Consider the following 20,133-nt stretch of genomic DNA (forward strand, 5'->3'; position numbering starts at 1 on the left):
CAGTGATGCACAAACTTTTTAAAGTCAAATGTGCTTTTAAGTCTCTATTTAACCAGTAGATTTCTGACAAAAACACTTAGAAGTTCCACCAAAGCTTGATTCATTCAGCCTGAGCCTGACCACATCTCATCTAGCTCCAGCCAACCAACCATCACACAGACGAAACTTTGAACCTCTCTCTGCTGACGAGCCAAACCTGAAGACGCTCCTAACAGCAGGCGCCGCTGAATGAAACAAGACGGGCTTGCATCCCTCTAGACGAGGAAATCAAACTATCGTTCAGTGTTTGATAGTAAGAGCTACATTTTCTGGCCCGGATGCAGAACTTAACACAGATCTACATTCGGTGATGGTGCCTGACAGAATCTGTTTCTGTCTGTTTTGTTGCCTCACAGCATGATGAAAATGAAGCTCACAGTCCTGGTGTCAGTTTTCCTGTTGCAATCTCATTTTAATAATCCAATTTAAGGCAGCACATTGTCACATAATCCAGGTTTAGTTGGGACAGCATATTACTCATGTAATTGTCTTCATTTGAAATCACTGGAGTGATGATCTTGAGTTACGATCTGAGTTTATTTCCCATTTTGATGCTGCAGCATTTGTCATTACAGCGCGTCCGCTTGTTGTTCTCCCTAATGAGGTGTTATTGGAGGCATGGATGCACCCCCCCTGTAAATAATACCTGCTGACAACCACCCATTCGTCTGGATCAGAGTTGTGTGTGTGTGTGTGTGTGTGTGTGTGTGTGTGTAAAGGGGCGCACAGCAGGCAGTGGGAGGCCTCATGACATCTCAAAGCTTTGTCCGTGTTATCGTTCCGGCTTGGAGAGAGAGGCGAGGTGGGGCTGTGACAAGAATTAGCCTGACATCTCCAGCACCTGCCGGCTTCACAGAGCAGCAGACGGTGAAGTTATCTCCTCTCTGCAGACTGACGCATATTAATATCCATCAACGATGTCACGCGGTGAAGAAAAGAACCATCCAACAGCGACTTTTAAAGGGCCAAACATGCACAGGTGTAAATTTACGGCGAACAAATCAGCTTCATATGACAGAGAGGTGATTTTGCTTTTTGCAGGCGTTTAAAACGTGTTCATCGGCTGGCCTCGTGTTCATTGATTCAACTCCATGCATCCAAACAGTGAATCACAACAGAACAAAAAGGTTAAAGGAGCAATAAAAGTGCAGAAAAAAGACGCTCGCCTCAGAAAAAGATCCAACATTTTATTTTCACGCAACAGAAGTGTGTCTCTTACTAAAATACCTGTACAAATCAAATCTTACAGCCGCTCACTCATTTACAATTCCCCTCCAAAATGTCAATATCATTGTTTTTTTTCAGAAATGATTCTTCCAAACTGTTTAAAATGACCTTCAGTAACCATGTTCAGCGTATGTTTGAGTGAAGAGCTGAGCCTGTTTCCCAGCATGCCATCATATTATGCTTAAGATATTTGTCATGTGAGTTACATCCAAACTTCCAGACGTCATGATTGGTCCAAGCGGCAGTTTGTTGGCATTTCTACGAAGGCTTTTAACTCGCTATGAAATCTAAATTTTGTGATAAAGATGCGGCTTTTTCTGATAACACAATAAACTCTGGTCACACCAGAGTTTGATGGAAGAAAACATCAAATGAATTTGTAGAACAAAAAGTGGAAATGTGCATTTTTTCTTCAAAACTCAGTGCTTTGCTCAAAGTGTAGCACAGAAAGATAAAAGCTGAACAGTAACGTAACCGTAACAGTGCGTCTGTCTTTTTTTGTTTTTGTTTTTGAACTGTTCAAAACTACATTGAGAGCTGGAGGCAGAAAAAGAAATCAGTTAAAAAAACAGAGGAATAATATTAAGTGGATGAAATAAAGAAAAGAAAGACTTCATGAGAAAATGAGAAATGTTCAATGTGAACGGATACATTTTGCTCACAGTAGGTGCAAACAAAAAAACAAAAATTTGATAAAAAAAAACAACAGAAAACACAAAAACAACTGGAAATGAAGTTAACTAGGCTCACTCACTCAATTACATTACAAGTACAATTATTTTTCCACGTTATCCACTTTGGAAAATCACCTAAAACTCGACGAAGCCGCTTAACGATTCCATGAAAAATACGGTTCTTCACTGAGTCATTTCAAACATTTCACTGGGCCACAGCGAGAACGGGTCGATATAAAGTCATTAGATATTTACAGTACAGACAGTGTTGACATATGTTATAAATTCAACACCTTGCATCTTTGCACAGTCTTTACAAAAATACCAACCACAGAAGCAAAAACAAAACAAACCCAGCGGAGGCGGGACGTGAGCGCGCGGTTCTGTTGGCGTCTTCCTGTCTTGTTGAGCCGCTGCTCGGGCTCAGTTTGTGGTGTGAAGCACTGAGGCTTGACAAGGCATCTCCGTCTCTGTCCGCCTCCTCAGCTCCTGCACCGGGAGGGTCGGACCTGCGCCTAAATGAAAAACTCTTTCTGGTTCTCGCTCGGACCGTTCTGTGAGGTGCTGAATGCCAGCTCCGGGCTCTCTTCAGGTTTCACCGTTTTTACTTCCTGGCTCTGACACGTCCCTTTCCTCCTGTAGAGGACTCGCGCCATGATGGCTAATGCGGAGATGGTCACAAAGATCACCACCGCGATCACGCCTGCGAAGCAGAGGAATGGAGAAATGGATCTTTGTACTCACATTTCAGACGAAGAACAGAAAGACTTTTTCTTCACAGTGAAAGAATGTGACAAAATTGGCCTAAATTAGCCTAAATTCGATACAAATACAAAACCACTGATTGCACATGGATTCACGACTTCAAGTCAGTATTTAGCAGAGGAAACCTTCCTCTGTGGGTCTGTGTCTTATCAGTGTCTTATCAGTTCTGCTCTGGATTGAGGTCTATAGTCCTCCAGGACAGTAGCATTGTTGCTTTGTGCTTTGGCTGTGGTTCCTTTAGTCTTCTCACACAGACTGCAGCAGGTTTTCCTTCAGGATTTCTCTGTTTCACCCGCTTGTTAAGTAAGTTTCAACTAAAATTTCACATGACTGCATGCAGCTAAATTTTGACATTCCCACCAGAGCTTATTTTAATATATGTAACATTCTTACATTACATGTACTCAACAATGATGTACTTATTTTAAGTCAAAACCGAGCAAAGTAGCTTTGTTGCCTAAACCAACCAAACTGCAACTGTTTCACAATGTTAAACAGGTGGTGATAAAAGTCCGGTAGGATGAGTCCGGTACACCTGTCCCAGGTGCTCCACAATGATCATACATGTTGCCACAATGAACATTGTGTCGGAGTTGTAATAATGGCAACATGTGCTGTTTCAAAGGCTCCACTGTAACGTGATCATTTCAATCAAGAATCAGGCACACAGGCAGGTAGATATTAGCTGTATAACTCAACGCTAAATTCACACTACTTGTCGCTGAGTTTCAGTTGCTGTCTTTCGGTTTCCACCACAGTGTGTGACGTGAGCTCGAAAACATGTCTGTGGAGGTGTCAGACAGCAGAGTGACGTTTACCTGCATCTGTGTGTGTTTTGGAAAGTTGTGGAAACATTAGATTAGATATTTTAGCATGCTGGTACCACATTGTGCTGAATGTTCGGTGACTTTTCCGATTTGACAGATTAGAACTGAAGAAACAAACTGGAGATGAAGCACAACATTAGGAGATAAAACTCCTATTGAAAAGCAGCTGGTCAGTGGCGCAACAGGCAGAGATAAACATTAGATTACTTTCGCTCCATCATTAGCGGAGCAGTCAGCTCATTTTCCCCAGGCTCTCCGGGTAATTTCAGCTATTAGAAGGTCTCTGCACCGATGTCAGCATTAAAAAAAGTGCTTTTTTTAATGTGAACTATAAAGTCATTTGTATTCTAATTAGTTGTGGTTTCTTTGTGTGCTCAGGCACAGTCACGCTGTTTGAGCGACAACTTGGGGCTTTCATTTAAACTGCTACACAGTATGCAAATTTCATGAAAAAGCTCCTTTGTGACAACCAATATTCATTTCAAAACAAATGACAGGTCTCCACAAAACTCAAATATATACACTGAAATGTGTAATATGCGGGTGCACATTGTAGGTGTTAAAATAAATGGCAGGAGCAAGTTTTAAACTGTAGCTTGGCTGATGATAATGGTAGTGTGACAGTGCTGATCGTTGCTGCTACCGTACCTCCAATTAGAGCTGAGTCACTCCTGATGGCATTCACCACAGGCTCACCTGTTCCCACTGATCCAGACTGGCCTGCAGCACACAGACACAGAGCAGAGAGATGAAGAAGAGATGCAGAGGAAGGAGAAGAAATGAGAGTGAACGGATTCGGACAGAAGAAAAAGGAGAGGAGAGGGTGACATGATAAACAGAGATGGGGAAAGTTACTGTTTGCCTCAGCTGAGACACGCGGAGGCAAACAGGAATCATATCCGGCCTTATTGGACACCGCAGCACACCTCCACACAGCTCTTTGTACGAGTGACCGCAGGGGAAAGATACAGCAAAGGAAACTCTCCACCCTGGCCTGAATTAACTGCCTCATCTCGAGGCCATTAATCCAATGCCATTACATTATTAGACACCCAAAGGTCCCATAGTGCAACCTGAGAGGCAGCACCCACACAGAAAGCAGGGCAGTTCCGCCTATGATAACCACATTAATATGCATTAATTTGAGCCCCTTGAGAAAGTGGGTGCTCTAACTGTAGGTGCACACCTTCAATAAAATATAGTCTGTGAGGTCACCGACAGGTCTTTAAGGAAGCACTCTCTCACTTATTAAATCAGAAAATGCTAATTTCTTCCCCATTCTAAACTACAAATCTGTATATTCTACATTACTGCTGACCATCGTCGAGCAGGATGAACTTTAGACTGATCCTCCTCCAAGCTGCTGTTGTCCACTCTTTCTGTGTTTGCTGTTCATTCATCATTGCTTGGGTAATGTATGCCCCAGTTTGTGACTTGTTGTTAGATTTGAGAGTCTGCAGTGGAAAAGCGAGCGCAGAGCCACAATAAAAGACACAGATTTGCTGTTGTAGAATGCTGACTCAAACTTCTGTTTTTGAAGTTTGAATTCTCCTCACTTAAACTATGACGATACTTCAGCTATTATATTTACTTTATTTAAAAGAGGATAAAACCATTTTTGGACAAATAAGTCTCTGCGTCATATAGCAGCGACTGATTGACATTTGAGAGCCGGCGTTGCTTGGAGAAGCACTTACAGCTTGACCAGAGCGCTTCCTAATGTGGATTACAGACCATGAATGTTAATACAAGTTTATCACCAAGCAAACATAGCGTTAGTTTTGTGCCATCCAAGAACAACATTCAACATTTTAGATGACTCATTGTAGGGTTAACCCAGAAACTAGACAACAGCCAGCTGTTATTGTTGTCACTGCCAAAGTGCATAATGTTTTCTTCTTCTGGTGTTTTTGCCATTTGTCAGTTTAACAATTTCAGGTTATAAACCAATAACGTTTACCCTGATTTGCATGTAACGCAAGAAAAAGTCATAGACTGTGTGTTAAATCATGCTGGGTTTTGCAGGCGGTGACAATGGCAGTAAAGAAAACAACAAAAGTTTCCTCTGACCTGATAGGTGGTGAGTGGTTTCTGCTGCGTAGGGATTGGCTGAAGTGGAGCCACAAACGGACTGGACCAGCGGGCCGGATACGGTGACAGGGCTGGTGCTCGGGTGGAGCAGAGCAGCTTTCAGAGGGCTGACGGAGTTAAAGAGGACGGCAGACAGACAGCCTGTGAAGCCCAGAGAGGCGAGCCGAGACAGCTCCGGGTCCAACTCACCAGAGTCTGGAGACAAAGAGCAGGCAGAGCTTGACGCTTGTTAGCATGCTTAAAAATCTTACCTGGTCTGATTTATAACCCATACATCAATGCTGAATCAATTTCTGATAAAAACGAGCGTTACTTTTTGCAGTGTGTTTGCTGTGGCAGTGCTGCACCTGGCTCTGGGAAGTCTCACAGCCTCTCGTCTTATTAACAACCTATTTCTTAGTGTGTCTCCGAAGGCGCCGTTCAAAAACAGCATAACTAGGTCACGACAAAGGAAATTACAGAGGTGCTACGTCTCTGATAGATGTCTGATCTGTTTAACAGGCACACCAGGTGGAAAGAAATCAAGAGCAGAGGTGTTCTGGTGGAATAGTCTTTCATGCTGAGAAATGTTGACCCCCTGGTTTAGTTGGGTTTCAGTTAATGAGGTGGTCAAATCACCTTTATCGGCTTCAAATATTTTATCAGAGTGGCCCGATGGGTTTTGTTGTCCATGTCCAGTTAGAATCAGAGGCTTCATTGTTTAAAATTGTGCTAAACCCACTGTACTAACGCTGCAGTGTAACCAATATACCCAAGTGGGACCAGATTTTTGGTCCACAGACGATGCAGTGTGCATGAGGTGACTCTATCGAATAATCTCACAAGAGGACATCCTACTTTTTTGTCCCTCCAGCAGCATGAGTGCCCGGCAAAGTTTGAAAAAGTTGCTGTGGACACACTGAGTAGAAGGAAAAAAAAAAACTTGCTGAGCAGAGCCGCAGAATTAGCAGCAGGGGAATTATCAGACCGCTTTGAGTGCATCTAAACCAACAGACTGGCTGATAAACACAACTGTACATGCTGCACATAATGAGCGATGAAAAAATCAGTTATCTCCACTGGCAACAAAATGCACTGTTACTAAGCACTGTGTGAAATCCTGCATTAGCTGCTAAATCATACGTAGCTCTGTTTTGTTTTTTTGTTTTTTTTGCTTGACTCGTACACCAGGAATTACTCAAAAAAGCCTCACTGGAGGGCAAACTGAAGCCAGATCTGCAACATCCTCGAATTACTGTCGTTTTTAAAGCCACGTCAGCAGCAAGATGCAGATGGTGAATGTCGGTTAGTCCCACCACAGTCCTGACTGAAATATCTAAACAACTACTGAAAAGTTGCCATGAAATTCAACACGATCCTGTCAGGATAAATCACAATTAGTTTGGTGATTCCCTGATTTTCTTGGAGCGCTTGCAGATTTATTGCTGCAGGTACTATTAGTTTTCACAAACCATAGACCAAAGCACAATCTGTATACCACAGGAAATTCAATAACACAAAAAAAGTCCGGAGCAGGAGACTCATCAGTCAAGCAGATAAACTCATTCTAATAAATACAATATATATACTCATTCTTGCAAGTTCCCCAGGCAGGCTCTGTTTGCTCTTTACCTGCTTAATCCTCTGGACAGCAGCTGTTGATGATGAAGGTTTCCCTTCCTCACTGTGTGGTAAGTCAGAACACCTCTGAAATCAGCCTGTCTGATGCAGCCCGAAAGGCCTTGTCTGGGTTTTTGTAGCCGCCTCACTTACCACGCACTCTGCCAAGAACCAGCGACCTGATGGCATTGAACTCTACATCAGCCGTCACGTTGAAGTCCTCTTTGGCATTCTGGTCAATCTGAGAGAAAATGACAAGTTTCACTTGAAAATTTGTTTTTGAAAAGAAACAAAACCCTTGTAACCAAATTGCACTGTTTTAACATAGGAAACTAAAATCAAATAACCTCCTCTAGCTCAACGATCAAAGCTCTTAAAGGGCATTGCAGGAAATGGAAGGTCAAAAAGTCTGAAGCAGAATATCAGGTCTAATCCAGCCGAACCCTCTTTTTCTTTCCATTCCTCATGTTAATTCTGCCTCTTTTACCCAGTTTCGACCATCAAAATGTCAGTGTTAGAGAGCACAGTCTCCCACATGGACTCCTGCATCTCAGATGTCATCCCTGCTAAGCAGCCCGAGCAGGTATTCCCACTGTTAGTCCTGTTATTTTGCAACTCTCTGACCTCTGGTTCCAACAAACCCAACCTGTCATGAAGTAACTCAAAACTTCTCCCGCTGGTCGCTAAAGTCAACCGGATGCGGAGAAAAGCAGGCGACTCAGTGTTTAGTAGAGGAATATTTCACTCTGTTGTGTGCGTTACCTGCACAGAGACGGCGTCTACCAGTCTGCTGATGGTTACAGCGTGCAGCTGTCCGTTGGCGAGGTTCCTCACTTTGCTCCTCAGGACTTCGGCTTCTTTGCTGCTGTCCAGCCGGTATCTCACCTCCAGCATGTCTGCCCACACAAATCAGCAAAAGATACACCGGTTTATGGCTGTGTGAGCTAAACAGAGGCAGACCGGACTTCTCACAACCAGCTTTTTATTATTTAAGAAAGTAATAACAGCTGTGAGGACTAGGACATGTTTTTAACTTCTAATATGAACACTTCATTTTCATAAAAGCCACCTGATCACTTGTAGGAAAAATCATTAAAGTTTCCTCAAAACATTTTCTTTGCTGTATCTGTCTTCCTCAACTTTGATAGATATTTTTTTTTAGAGAATATTAATATGTATCAAGAGAGATCTGGATGTTCCAGAGCAACAGCAGCTGAATAATAAGCTGAGAAGAATTCAATATTGTGCCAAGTGCTGCCAATAATGGTATGCAGTGTCAACTTAATTCATATGATTTTCACATAATTTGAGTTGGATAATTTCATTCCATTCACATGAACGTCTACGGGCTGCGTGGACGATAAGGCAGCCAGGAAAAGGCTGGAAAGTGGATTTTCCTTTTAAGGGTGCAAATGCATAATAACCAGTGCATATTAAAACATCTGGACTGTAGAAATTCATATGAGCATATCTTAATAATAACTGTGAGAGCATGTAGTCCTGGTGAGGCCACAGTGCGATAAGACTTATATATATGAGTTCCTACAGTAGAGGCAGAAAGGAGAGAAAGCGTGACAGCAGACGATAGAATAAGAGAAAAAGTTTTCCAAAGTTCACATTGATATTTTGCATCTCTGCTAATTATTTTCCACTCTTGCCTTTTGTCACACACGTCTTGAGAAGAGAGGCAGCCCGGTTGTGTGTTCACACTGTAATGACCACGATTAACAAGCCGCAGGAGGTGGCTGACTGGCAGACGCCTCTGACACCGAGGCTGTCAGCTTGTAGGTGGTGGAAAGCTGGTGATGGCTCAACTTTTCACCTTTCAGCAGTTGTTAACAACAGAGTTCCACATATACAAACTGTTTATTAATTGACACTTTTATAACAGTTTAAGCACTAAAGCAAATATATCTGTCGATTAAAATTAGTGGCAGCAGAATGTAACAGATCATAATACAATGCCATGAACATAATAAGTGATCAGTGGTGCAGCAGTAGAGAAACAAGACTAAATCGAGGCATTAATGACATGATTTAGTAAAAGAAATGATCTCCTTGTTCGTTAATAGTTTAATCTTTCCATTATTACATGGTAGGCTGGTTTGTCTGTGATTATAACAGGCTGCCACTTGAGCTTGATGGTGCGCCTTGTCAGGAGTGTAAACACAGTATGCAGCACATGAGGAAATTGATCAATTGGATTCTATGCATAGAAATGAGCAAACACATGGTTTAATAGATGAAGCTGAAAAAACAACCTCTAACCCTCCTGTTTAATACAAGAAACAGTGTATTGATCACATCCACTCGTATTTATCTGTTTTCTGGGTTTGACTTTCAGCTTCTGGCTGGATAAGCTCTGCAGTCTTTCAAAGACTGTCTCTGCTCACAGCTGCATGGAAGCACAACAGCAACGTAGCTGATCAAAACAATAAGAGGGACAAGAAGCTAGCGTTCACTATGATGGATTAGTAAATCAAGGTTCATGTGATTCAGATTAAAAAGGATAAGGAAGGCGGATCCCTTAAAAAGACCAAAACCAACAGAGTGTTAGTCTGCCTCTCAATACTTTTAGTAAACGTTACTACAGGAGTGACTAAAGCATTAGCTGGGGACTATTTTCAGGAGCGGATTAATACTCACCACTACACATATAGTGCTCTAGCAGGATGGTGTATGTAGGATTAATTCACCCATTGCTACAGTGTGGCTCATCAATGGGCTTTAATAGTTTTTGGACAACAATGCATGTCTATGGCACAGGGGAAAGGGTGCACCAGGCTTTGGCTACGCAGACAAAACTTATTAAATACCGAAGCAGTGCAGAGTACAAACTCTGTTTAAACCATTAAGTTTGAGGTGACACTTCTACACAGGTGCAGTTATGCTTCTTTCACTGCTAACAGCAGAGCATCACCAAAGCTGCTCACAGTGTTAGTTCAGAGTTTTATCACCTAAACAAACCTGTTCCAGGGTTTTGATGGGGTGCTTCAGATTTAATGCAGCTACCTGCCGACTACCTGATCATCACGGTAACGCTAATGACCCGCTGGCCATCAGCTTCCTCCAGTCTGGGTTATTAAAGCCGCCTGTTCACAGTCGATTTACAGCTAATGTAGGTGGAATCCCGCTTATAATAGGTTTATCAGCCTTCTTTGTCCTTTCCAGTTCAAACGACCCTACTCGCTGCTCTTCTGCCTGAACTCACGACAAGCTAATTAAACAGCGAGGTGAATGGCAGCAGAGGAGAGCTGCATGAAAGCAATAACAAGGAGAGCAGGAGGAGCAGGAGCACAAGAAGAGGAGAAGGATGGAACGAAGTTTGCTAGAAGAGGAGGGAGTTATGAATGACTCAAACAGTCTCACATAGCAGTGCCTTCAGTGTATGTTGATCGATCTCATAGCTGATGCACAATGCAAAGAAAATGCAATAAAAGGTGATAATTGTAATGCTGAATAACAAGTCAGGTTGTTTCATTTATTAGTGATTAGTTAAGCACTCATTTACCAGTTTGTTGGGTACACCAGGATAAAGCTGATGATGTCTAATCCAGCAATAAATAAATCCTCTCTTCATAAAGGTGAAAATGTTTTTAGGGTCAGAGAGGTGCTGATTTAACTGTTTGAGCATTTCAGAGGATGGAGTTTATGGTGCTGTTCCACTGCTAACCACTACAGAGAAACGTGATTCCATGATTTAGCCTATGCTCACTGATATAAAGTGGGTGGACAAAATAATAGAAACACCTGACAGGAATAGACTACATTCTTTTTTGCTTGGTGTACCTATTAAACTGGCAAGCAAGTGTACATATACTCTACATACATGCACATGCTTGCCTTAACGATGAAATAACTGAAGTTACTACATTCTTTTCATGTTGACACGTTATTAATATGTTAAAAATATGTTGTAATGAAGTAAGAAATGCAGGTTAATCTTTTGTGTAGTAATTAATCCATTTCTTTATTTACATTAGCGTCTTTTATTACATGTGCTATTACATTTTGAGTTTCTGTAATTTGATTATCTGAAAGTTAACTCCTTTTCTGCTCAGCACCAAGTAAGCTTTCAAGAAATATGCTTTTTTATGTTTATTCAAAGGATCAATAGAGCCACTATCACGTTAAGATTTGCAAATTACAACCAACCACCGTGCACCATCACCTCTGATGTCATACTGGAGCATTCAGGGCCTTCCAGTGAAATCCAGTGAATGAAACATGAGTAAATGTAACTGGGCAGGTTACAAAAGCTGTGGAGCTTGTTTACAGAAACAACAGAAGAAGAAACAAAAGAGATTTAGCTCATGATGATGTGGAGCCAAATGATTAGATCCGACAAACAGGGAGAAGTTAGTATTCCTTGTCAGGCATTCAGAGGCAGGAGGATCTGGGTGCTCACCGTGCTTGTTGAGCAGCAGAGCCAGGTACTCCCTGTGATAGGAGCCGACGAAGAGGAGCAGAGCGGGACTCTGGCTGGTCCTGAAGCTCAGGGAGACGTTTTCTGCTCTCAGGCTCATGTCAGGGACGATGGAGGAGGGCAGGGCGCTGCTGCTCCTGTTCAGCTCGTTCAGCACCGGCTCCTTGAAGGTGTAGCTGACGGACGTTCCCGACTTGAAGCTGGCTGAAACCTCTGCAGGGAGGGAGATACGATGCCCAGAAGGTTAATTACAAAGCCGTCTCGTTTCCTAGCTCATGTTGTGGGATGAGCAACTTGCCTGTTAAAAGCTGAGCTTTACTAAAGTGAAAGTTTGGTTCGCAGCTTTATTTTGCTTGTTAGTTGGGCTCCAACTTTTTATCCTGCGCATACACCCACTTATCAGTTCACTTTGCCACATCCACACTGTCTCCCAGAGACAGCATGATTTGCATTTAAATTCGAATGAGTACATAGTGTACGTCTTCACAGTGACAACTAATGTTTTAGGGGAACTGTATCAGTGATTCATATACTGTATGTACAGCGTCTGACAACACCTAATTAGTGAGCTCGAGAAAAGCAGCCACAGAAAACCATCTGACAGGTGAAAAGTGCAACACGAAATTTGGCTGCTAATTATAACACAGTCGTGTGTCAGAGTTGTGATTTCCATCGCAGGTATAGATACCTGTGGAGCTGCAACAGAGCACAGCTGGGCTTGTTAATTATTGAATACATACGAGGCTGTTACTGCGCTGACATGATGACTCAATGTTCCTGTGATAACCAGGTGTAATAAAGTCTAGGTGTGCTTTCTTAAAAGAACTTTATGTGACACATTAGACGGCAACAACCTTGCAGAATGTCGCCGTCAGGACGCCCAACCAGAGTTACTGTACAGTCAATGAGACGACAAACATTTGTTGGAAATCTGCACACAGCTCGTTCATTTTAGTATCAAAAGATTTAAAAAGGACAAAATAAGATGCAAGAAATGACCTGCTGCTCTGATCTGCACTACATAAACTTCAGAAAACCTTATTGCAGTGTATGAAAACATTTTAAGTAATCGTACAGACTGTAACAATATAATTTACAATCATTTTTAAACATCCAGGCCGTAATACTACAAATGTGGACGAGAAATATCAAAACAAGATGAATTATCAGCTGACCACAGACCTCAAGATACAAACTGTGCATCAGCATCCAGATGATGAGCAGCTGTGTTTAATGAGGATGTGCTATGCTGAGTACACAGTGGTGCAGTGTGTTTGTGTGTGTGACCTCTTTAGTTTGTACGGTCTCTCTTTGTAAATCTAAGTGTGAGTGTTTTATTTATAGACTTGACTTCAGCAGCTCACCAAAAGCTGCAGAGTGAGATTTTATATTCAGTTCTGTATTTAACCTGGAGCTGATTATTTAACCTCTAATTCTCAGTGACTTGGTACCAGTTTAACCTCCTAAACCTCATTACAAACTCAAACATGGTTTAAACCCACAGAACTTCATAGTAATGCCAAAGTATCTGAAGGTACCCAATATGTCGGGCTACATTTTGGTGAAATGTTTATAAAATGATGAACAACAACTGAAGTGGAACCTCAAATTACTTGAGGGTTATTAATTTAGGGTTTAAACACTTAATAACCTTTAATTAGTTTGGATATTAAGGATTTAAATGTAGGCACGCGATGAGGGCCCGAACTCGCCAACATTTCCCACCAGCTCTCTGTTCTGAACTCAGCTGTTAACTGTGCAGATTTGTGGATTTAGGTAATAACACAATAAATATCAGACTGAAGGATCAGTTGTAGCAAAGAAAGAAAGAAGAGCTGAACACAAATCTGCTTCATCAGAGTGTTTCTGAACTGACCCACAGCACACCATAAATTTTCAGGCGGCAGGTGACAAAGCCTGCGTACCTCTGTCACAGAAGGCTCCGGTGAAAGCAGAGGGGCCACAGTCGCAGGAAAAGCTGTTGGATCTCTCCACGCAGCGACCCTGGTTCTGGCACAGCGAGCTGTAGCTGCTGCAGTGGCCCGGACAACCCGCCTGAACCCCTGGGGTGATCTTCGCTCTCTCCTCCAGGTCCAGGGTGACGCCATTCAGCTGCAGAGAGCGAATGCAACCCCGGAAGCCCTTTTGCCTGGACGCCGTGCCTCCTGACGACACACACAAAGGATCAACTTCAACTTAAAATCCCTACTGTTTTACATTCCTTCCTTAAGTTGTCCGACAAACAGTCCAAAACACAAAGATTCTCAAGTGACAATGATATAAAACACAGTAAAGCAGTAAATCCTTACGTCAGATCCACTTTGTCTTTAAACAACAGTGCTTTTTTAAAGGCTGTGCTTCTCCTGCCAGAAACTAATATTTTGAGCAAATATGCCTTTTCAGTATCAAGCTGTGACAACTTTTTCAGCCATCACCCAGGATCTAGATGACGAATATGTGGAAAACATTTTGATCTTTGGACAAATTGACTGTAAAACCCATCCATACGTTCACTCAGGTGTCAGATGTAGCAGCTCAGTGGAGGACGATGCAGTCTTTGTATTGCTGCAGAACATTTGTCAAAGAATAGTGCACAGTTTCATAATTTTTAATATATTTTTCAATCTTTTCCCGACTCATACTGTATATTTCATACAGTACGGAAATAAACAGAAAGGAAATCATCTCATCGCTGCGATCAAATTGGCGAGCGTCAGAGACTGATACCTGATTTTAATACCAACAGCCGAACACACTCCGCACCTCCAGAAAATTTGTCACCACCCTCTGATTTTTGGAAATAAGGTGATGAAACACACTGAAACACAAACTGGCAGGTGAAAAATTCAAGCAGTTGACTTTTCACTGGCTGTCTTTTTGCCAGCCGAGCACCTGCTGATTGTTGATATCTGGAAAGTTGGCGAGCTGTCAATCTATCTGACAGCCTGCTTGTCCTGCCTGGCTGGCAGACTGTGACAGAAAACAGCTCTCCCTTTTCTAGGGCAGAATTTAAACCCCAAAACTTATTGTTTTCCGACTTCTCGCATTACAACCTCCAACTGTCCTCAGAGTTGAGGTTCTGCAACATTATAATTGTCTCAGAGTGCCAAACTGGCAACCTCAAGACTGTTATGATGAGATAAACAGCTTCCCAGGCCTGCAGAGTTGATGAGGTTCATATCAGGGCTCGCAGTTTCATCAGGAGCTGTCAGGAAAGGACTAGCTTAACTAATGGACTCAGTTCAAACACTGTACCAAGGTTACTGCAAGGAAACTGACCACTACAAACGCAGCTTCTCACTGCATCGCCCGGAGGGTATTTCTATCAGTTTGTGAGGATTTTGTGTCAGTCGATTAAGTGTGTATAGAGGAATTACTTCCATCCACTCAGCTTTTATACCTTACATTGAGGTTTCGGCGCAAGGATTGTTACAGCCTGATTGATCTCGCTTAAAGCTGTCACTTTCGGCGTGGATCAATAACCAGGGACGACACTGCAATATGTTCCTTGTGCAGCATGAACTAGGATGGGTGATGAGTTTTGCTGTGGGGTTTAGTTTCTGTCACTATCTGCTTTATTCAGGAGGAGCAGAGGAGAAGGAGATGGAAAACCACCAGCCTCCCTGGGGTCAATGGAAATGTACGGTGTGTGCGGTACGTGGGTGAAAGAGAGGCGAACATAGCCTGAGTGAAAGAAAGCGAGGGGGAGGCAGAGATGAAAAAGGAGGAAAAGCCTGACGGCCACGAACATTGACATGCTGCACTGGTGAGAGCTATCGCATGGTTCTCATGGCGGAGAGGTGCGTGGAAATGTGTTTTCCAAACAGAAATCATATTAAAAAGAAAAACAGATGGTGTGAATATAATATGTTAACACTTTTAACAAACACCTTTGTTAAGACCTCAAAAAGGCAGCTTTGAATTGCATTTAATTTGTGCAGCAGCCCGTCTCTCTCTCTCTCACACACCTATGAACAACTGGCTGTTGAGCTGCAGGTGGATGTGCCCGTCAGCAGGCGCCTCTTGCGTGGCAGCGGGGAGCTCGTCGAGGCGAAGCGATGCCTCTTTAACGTTGCGCTCGGCTCGAATGCGATGCCACCTGTCGTCGTTCAGCGGGAAGGCGGCCTTCACACGAACCTCCAACGGTCCGTTGCCCACGTCAAAGGAGAAGAGGACCTCAGTGGAGGCTGCGTTGGGGGGGGGGGATATCAAGACATTGTTGTTGCTGCTTTTTTTCATGATCATGTTAATCTATAGGAGTAAAGCAAAACCTACGGTGTTTATTTTTGAAAAAGGAAAGAACAAAAGAAAAAAGCAGCAGCCTCGAGCCAACAGTGTTGCTGTAACAACAAAAGCACATTGCCTTGTTTCAAACACGCTGAACCTGTGTGATTTACTCAGTGATTGTGAGACCATAAAGTGCCTTTTTTCTTTTCCAACCCTCTCTTGTCAGTTGTTTTTCTGTTGTTCACCCTTATCAAACCCTTATTCCCTGTTATGGAGGGAAGGAAGTGAGGTGATTTCTGCAGAGCCAGTCGAGCTTTGATTAGAAACATATTCAGATTAAAGTAATGTACAACTAAAGTGATGCAAACGCAACGTGATACGTGATACTAAAGAGCAGTTGTCATAGCAACTGGTTACAATGGCTCCTTGACATCGAGTTGACAACCAGGTCCAACGATAAAGACCTACTACAAGGACTATGCTCTTTGATATAATGATCTGCCACATTCAATGTTTTTGCAGGGTTACAAATTAACCGCATTACAAATGCCTAATAAATAAACACGTAATAAATTCCAGCCGGATACATGGAGAGAAAATAGTTCCTGTTCTGATGACAAATGAGTGAATCATGATCCACAAATAAAAGCAAAATCTACAAAGGTGTACGCTGGTTTGGGAGTTTTCTACCAGCACTTAAATGCAGCATGTTATCCAGTGCAAATTAGTCAGCTGGTCCATGAGGACACATTCAGCAATTTGTTAACAAATGCAAAAAAGAGAAGGGTTTTTAGACATTACATGCACATCTACCTCTTCAAAAAACAAATGTTATTAGGTTGTTTTACATTTGCGCAAATTGGTTTGTGGATTGGAAAATGCATTTGAGAACAACATCAATGACTCACAAATGGTCATACACTTCTGGAAATCCTTGTTCCTATTAGTGGGGGAAGCGTGTTAATGTATCGCTGTGACAGCAGTGTGACCGGATGTAAGGAAAGGTGATCACTCCTAGCCGTGTATTTTAGTGTCTGTACATCCAAAGTCTGTCTAAAACTGAAGCTGAAATAAATGTATGAGATATTTACATATAAATATGGACAAACTGGACTTTCTCACTTCCTCCTGCAACTTTTTGTACTTTTACTTACGAACATGCTGAATTGATTCAAGGGGAGAGATCAAATGAGAAACTGCAGCCTTGAACCTGATTTCTCGCATCACCTGGTTTCTTGGGTAGTTTTATTATACTGTACAGTATTATACAGTAATCATAAACAGCTACCTGTGCATCTGTCAACACCAGCCACATCTACAATGGTGGATTAGTTTTCTTTGGCGAACAGATAAAAAGATAGAACACTTTATCAAGAGTTGTCATAAAGTACAGCTACAACAGCACACATTATGTGAACTACCATAAAGTGTTTCAGTACAGTGACACAGAGAGCTATAAACTCTGCCGGTTATAAAGGAAATGTGTTGCAGTGGGTGGGAGAAATACCGCTGCAGTGATTTCCCAAAGGAGGAAGAATAAATGGCGGCGTTGCTGGAGTAGTATATTTTTTTAGGGTTGAGAACCACTGAAGTGGAGTTTGAGGCAGGACTGCCACCTCCAGCTGAGTTCAATCCAGATGAAGCTTAAATTCCCAGGATGAGGCTTCCTGCTCAGGTTGCGCTCACATCTAAGTGAAGTCTGGATTAGACTTCTAGCCAGGAAGGTTTTACTCACAGCTGAGTTCAATCCGAATGAAGTCTTTGATGCCCAAGTTTTCCACGAAGACCCCAGACGATGAGGTGGTTTTAAACAGGAAGGAGATGTCTGCGCTCAGCTCGCCGTGGAACGTGGGAAAGTGGAGGTAAGACGTCTCCTTGTCAAAGAACGCAGCGTTCCAGACATTTTCTGCAAAGTAACGAAAAGCTATCAATCGTGGTCATCACGTGACAGCTGTAGCGTAGAGGCATGAGTCAGCACATCAGCGTTCATTTCAAAAACATGTACAAGGTGACGTGTGGGGCTGAACTTACTGTCTCCATGGCAACGGAGATGCCCCACCCTGTAGGCGCTTTCTGAGCCAGGCCTCTGGACATCGCCCAGCACCAGAGACCTGACAGGGAGGGTCTCCTTATGGGTCAGCAGGCCTGAGTCATTAGCCCTGGAAGAAGGGAAAGGCCGAAGCAGAAGACGAGGCTGAATTTAAAGAGAAATTTCGCCACGTTTGATGTGGCTGTCCAGTCAGTGTTGATGGGAAATGAAGCAATTGAATGTAATTAGTTTGCAATACAAGCAAAGAGGACAAGATATCCTTTTTTTAGCAGCATCTAACCGAGAAACACCAGAAATTCAAGTCTGTAGTTCTTCCATGCCTCCAAATATGTCACTGTATACGTCAAATAATGGTGCTGGTGCTGGAAGAACAACAGATTTTGCATCAAAAGAGCTCAATTTTCTCTGGAAATATAGCATCCATCAACACTGACTGGACAAATGTGGCAGAATTTCCCTTTTTGACTAGAGGGGAGAAAGATAAACTTAAGTCAACACAAGACAGAGAAGAACAAGAAGACAGAGCATAAGTAGTAGTTTGATTTTCATTGTTCAGCTGCAGAAGGTGAAATAAACAGGAAGAAGAAGGGAGATGATCAGGGAGCAAAAGGGAACATCATGTAAATCCTGATGAACTACGAATCCATTTGATTTAAAAGTCTACAGTATTCTTATTTCTTTAAAGAAGCATAATTCACTATCTTGATGTCTTGCTGATGTCAGTAAATATACAGTACCATTCAGTGCGGTCAGCATCACAGTTGCAGTGGTGTCTGGGGTCCACGCAGTTCTCCTCCAGGCCGCAGGCACACTGCTGGCTGCCCGGTGGAGCCCCGCCCCAGTAAGTCTGCACCTGTCCTGCACCTGGACCCCCGACCCACCAGCTGAGAGGAGGGCCGTCTGCAACACACACGTACACTCATTTTTCTCACTTATCAAGACACTTTATCGACTTATGTTGCAGGCTTTCCCTACCTTCAACCAAAACTGCAGCATGCCTAATCTCAAGCTCAAAACAAATCAAAAGCTCAATGTTGTTGTTAAATATCCCAACAGACATAACATAAAAATACTCTGCTTGGAATTAAATGTTTATTCTCTAAAATAGCTCAGCTAGCTCATTAAAAGTTCACACCTGCTCCTTCTCCCTTATTGAAAAATGAAGAGTCTATATCACTAATCTATTCTAAAACCACAACAAAATAATTTAACATTTCAACTTCTTGAAGACTTTCTCATTGCAATAAACCCTTATACGCCAGTTTATTAGATGCACCGAGTTTAGTTTAGTATACCTCATAAACTGATGCAGTCGAGTACAGCATCCCCGCGTTAATGCTCCCTTCGTGACGGTTATAATGTTCAGTTTTTGTTGAAACTGTTTTAGTGAGTCGTTCATCCAGCTGGGCATTTTGGAGGCTGCAGTTTGTCGTGCTGTTGAATTGTATTGCGTTATACTGAGAAGTGTTTCTATTATTTTTGTCACCCCATTTATAACAGCGAGGGCAGGCTAAACCACAGAAGCACCTCTCTGTCTGATGCAACACACTTCAGCAGCTCCACACGCTACATCCTTCACGAAGGGAGAATTTATTGCAGGACTGTTGTTTTAGATTGTGTTAGCTTTAGCCAGCTGTGCCTAATAAACTGCCAGCTGAGTGTAAATAACCATTAATCATAATTCATTATTAAAGGGTCACTCCATAGATTTTGTACTGCAATCCAATAAAGTTGCAGGACTTTAAATTTAGGTCAAACTCCAAAAACACTGGATTCTACATTTCCTATAATGCAACTCAATAGATAACTGCGCTAAACCCTCAAGCTTTTGCACAACTACGTATGTGACTTCAATTTTTCTTTTGAAAGTTTTAAATCTATGTGGTGCAACAGAATATCAACAGGCTTTACCTGGTGTGTTGAGGAGGCGTGACTTCCTGCAGTGGTAGGTCAGCTCCTGTTCGCAGTGCTCTGATTGGCTAATGATGGCCGCCAGCTGCTCCTCCTCAGATGTGTATTCAAAGTGAGCTGAATGCTGATGCTTTCCCGCCGTCGGCCGGACTCTGGTCAGCTCCGTGTTATTGTGCTGGATCACCATCCATGTTTTGTCCTCTGGTGAAGAGAGAGAGGAGGAAAAAAAATACACAACATGTATTTTTTATTTTTCATCTTGTGTTTGTATGGGAAATTCACCTTGGAGATGCTTCA

General features: G+C 42.5%; 1 protein-coding gene across 1 annotated transcript in view; it reads right to left on the reverse strand.

Moving 5' to 3' along the window:
* Nucleotides 1-2,455: 2,455 nt before the first annotated feature.
* LOC121613566 (contactin-associated protein-like 4) overlaps nt 2,456-20,133 on the reverse strand; it is a 66,223-nt gene continuing 48,545 nt past the window's right edge. The window contains exons 13-24 of the mRNA XM_041947019.1: nt 19,837-20,037; nt 18,663-18,825; nt 17,907-18,034; nt 17,611-17,781; nt 15,617-15,835; nt 13,574-13,813; nt 11,631-11,861; nt 7,985-8,118; nt 7,376-7,463; nt 5,603-5,818; nt 4,181-4,252; nt 2,456-2,643 (exon numbers count right to left, since the gene is read on the reverse strand). Of these exons, the coding sequence (XP_041802953.1) occupies nt 2,456-2,643; nt 4,181-4,252; nt 5,603-5,818; nt 7,376-7,463; nt 7,985-8,118; nt 11,631-11,861; nt 13,574-13,813; nt 15,617-15,835; nt 17,611-17,781; nt 17,907-18,034; nt 18,663-18,825; nt 19,837-20,037 (2,051 nt within the window). The remainder of the gene's footprint in view (nt 2,644-4,180; nt 4,253-5,602; nt 5,819-7,375; nt 7,464-7,984; nt 8,119-11,630; nt 11,862-13,573; nt 13,814-15,616; nt 15,836-17,610; nt 17,782-17,906; nt 18,035-18,662; nt 18,826-19,836; nt 20,038-20,133) is intronic.

The sequence above is a fragment of the Chelmon rostratus genome, chromosome 11 (genome assembly GCF_017976325.1).
Source record: "Chelmon rostratus isolate fCheRos1 chromosome 11, fCheRos1.pri, whole genome shotgun sequence".
NCBI classification, from domain to species: domain Eukaryota; kingdom Metazoa; phylum Chordata; class Actinopteri; order Chaetodontiformes; family Chaetodontidae; genus Chelmon; species Chelmon rostratus.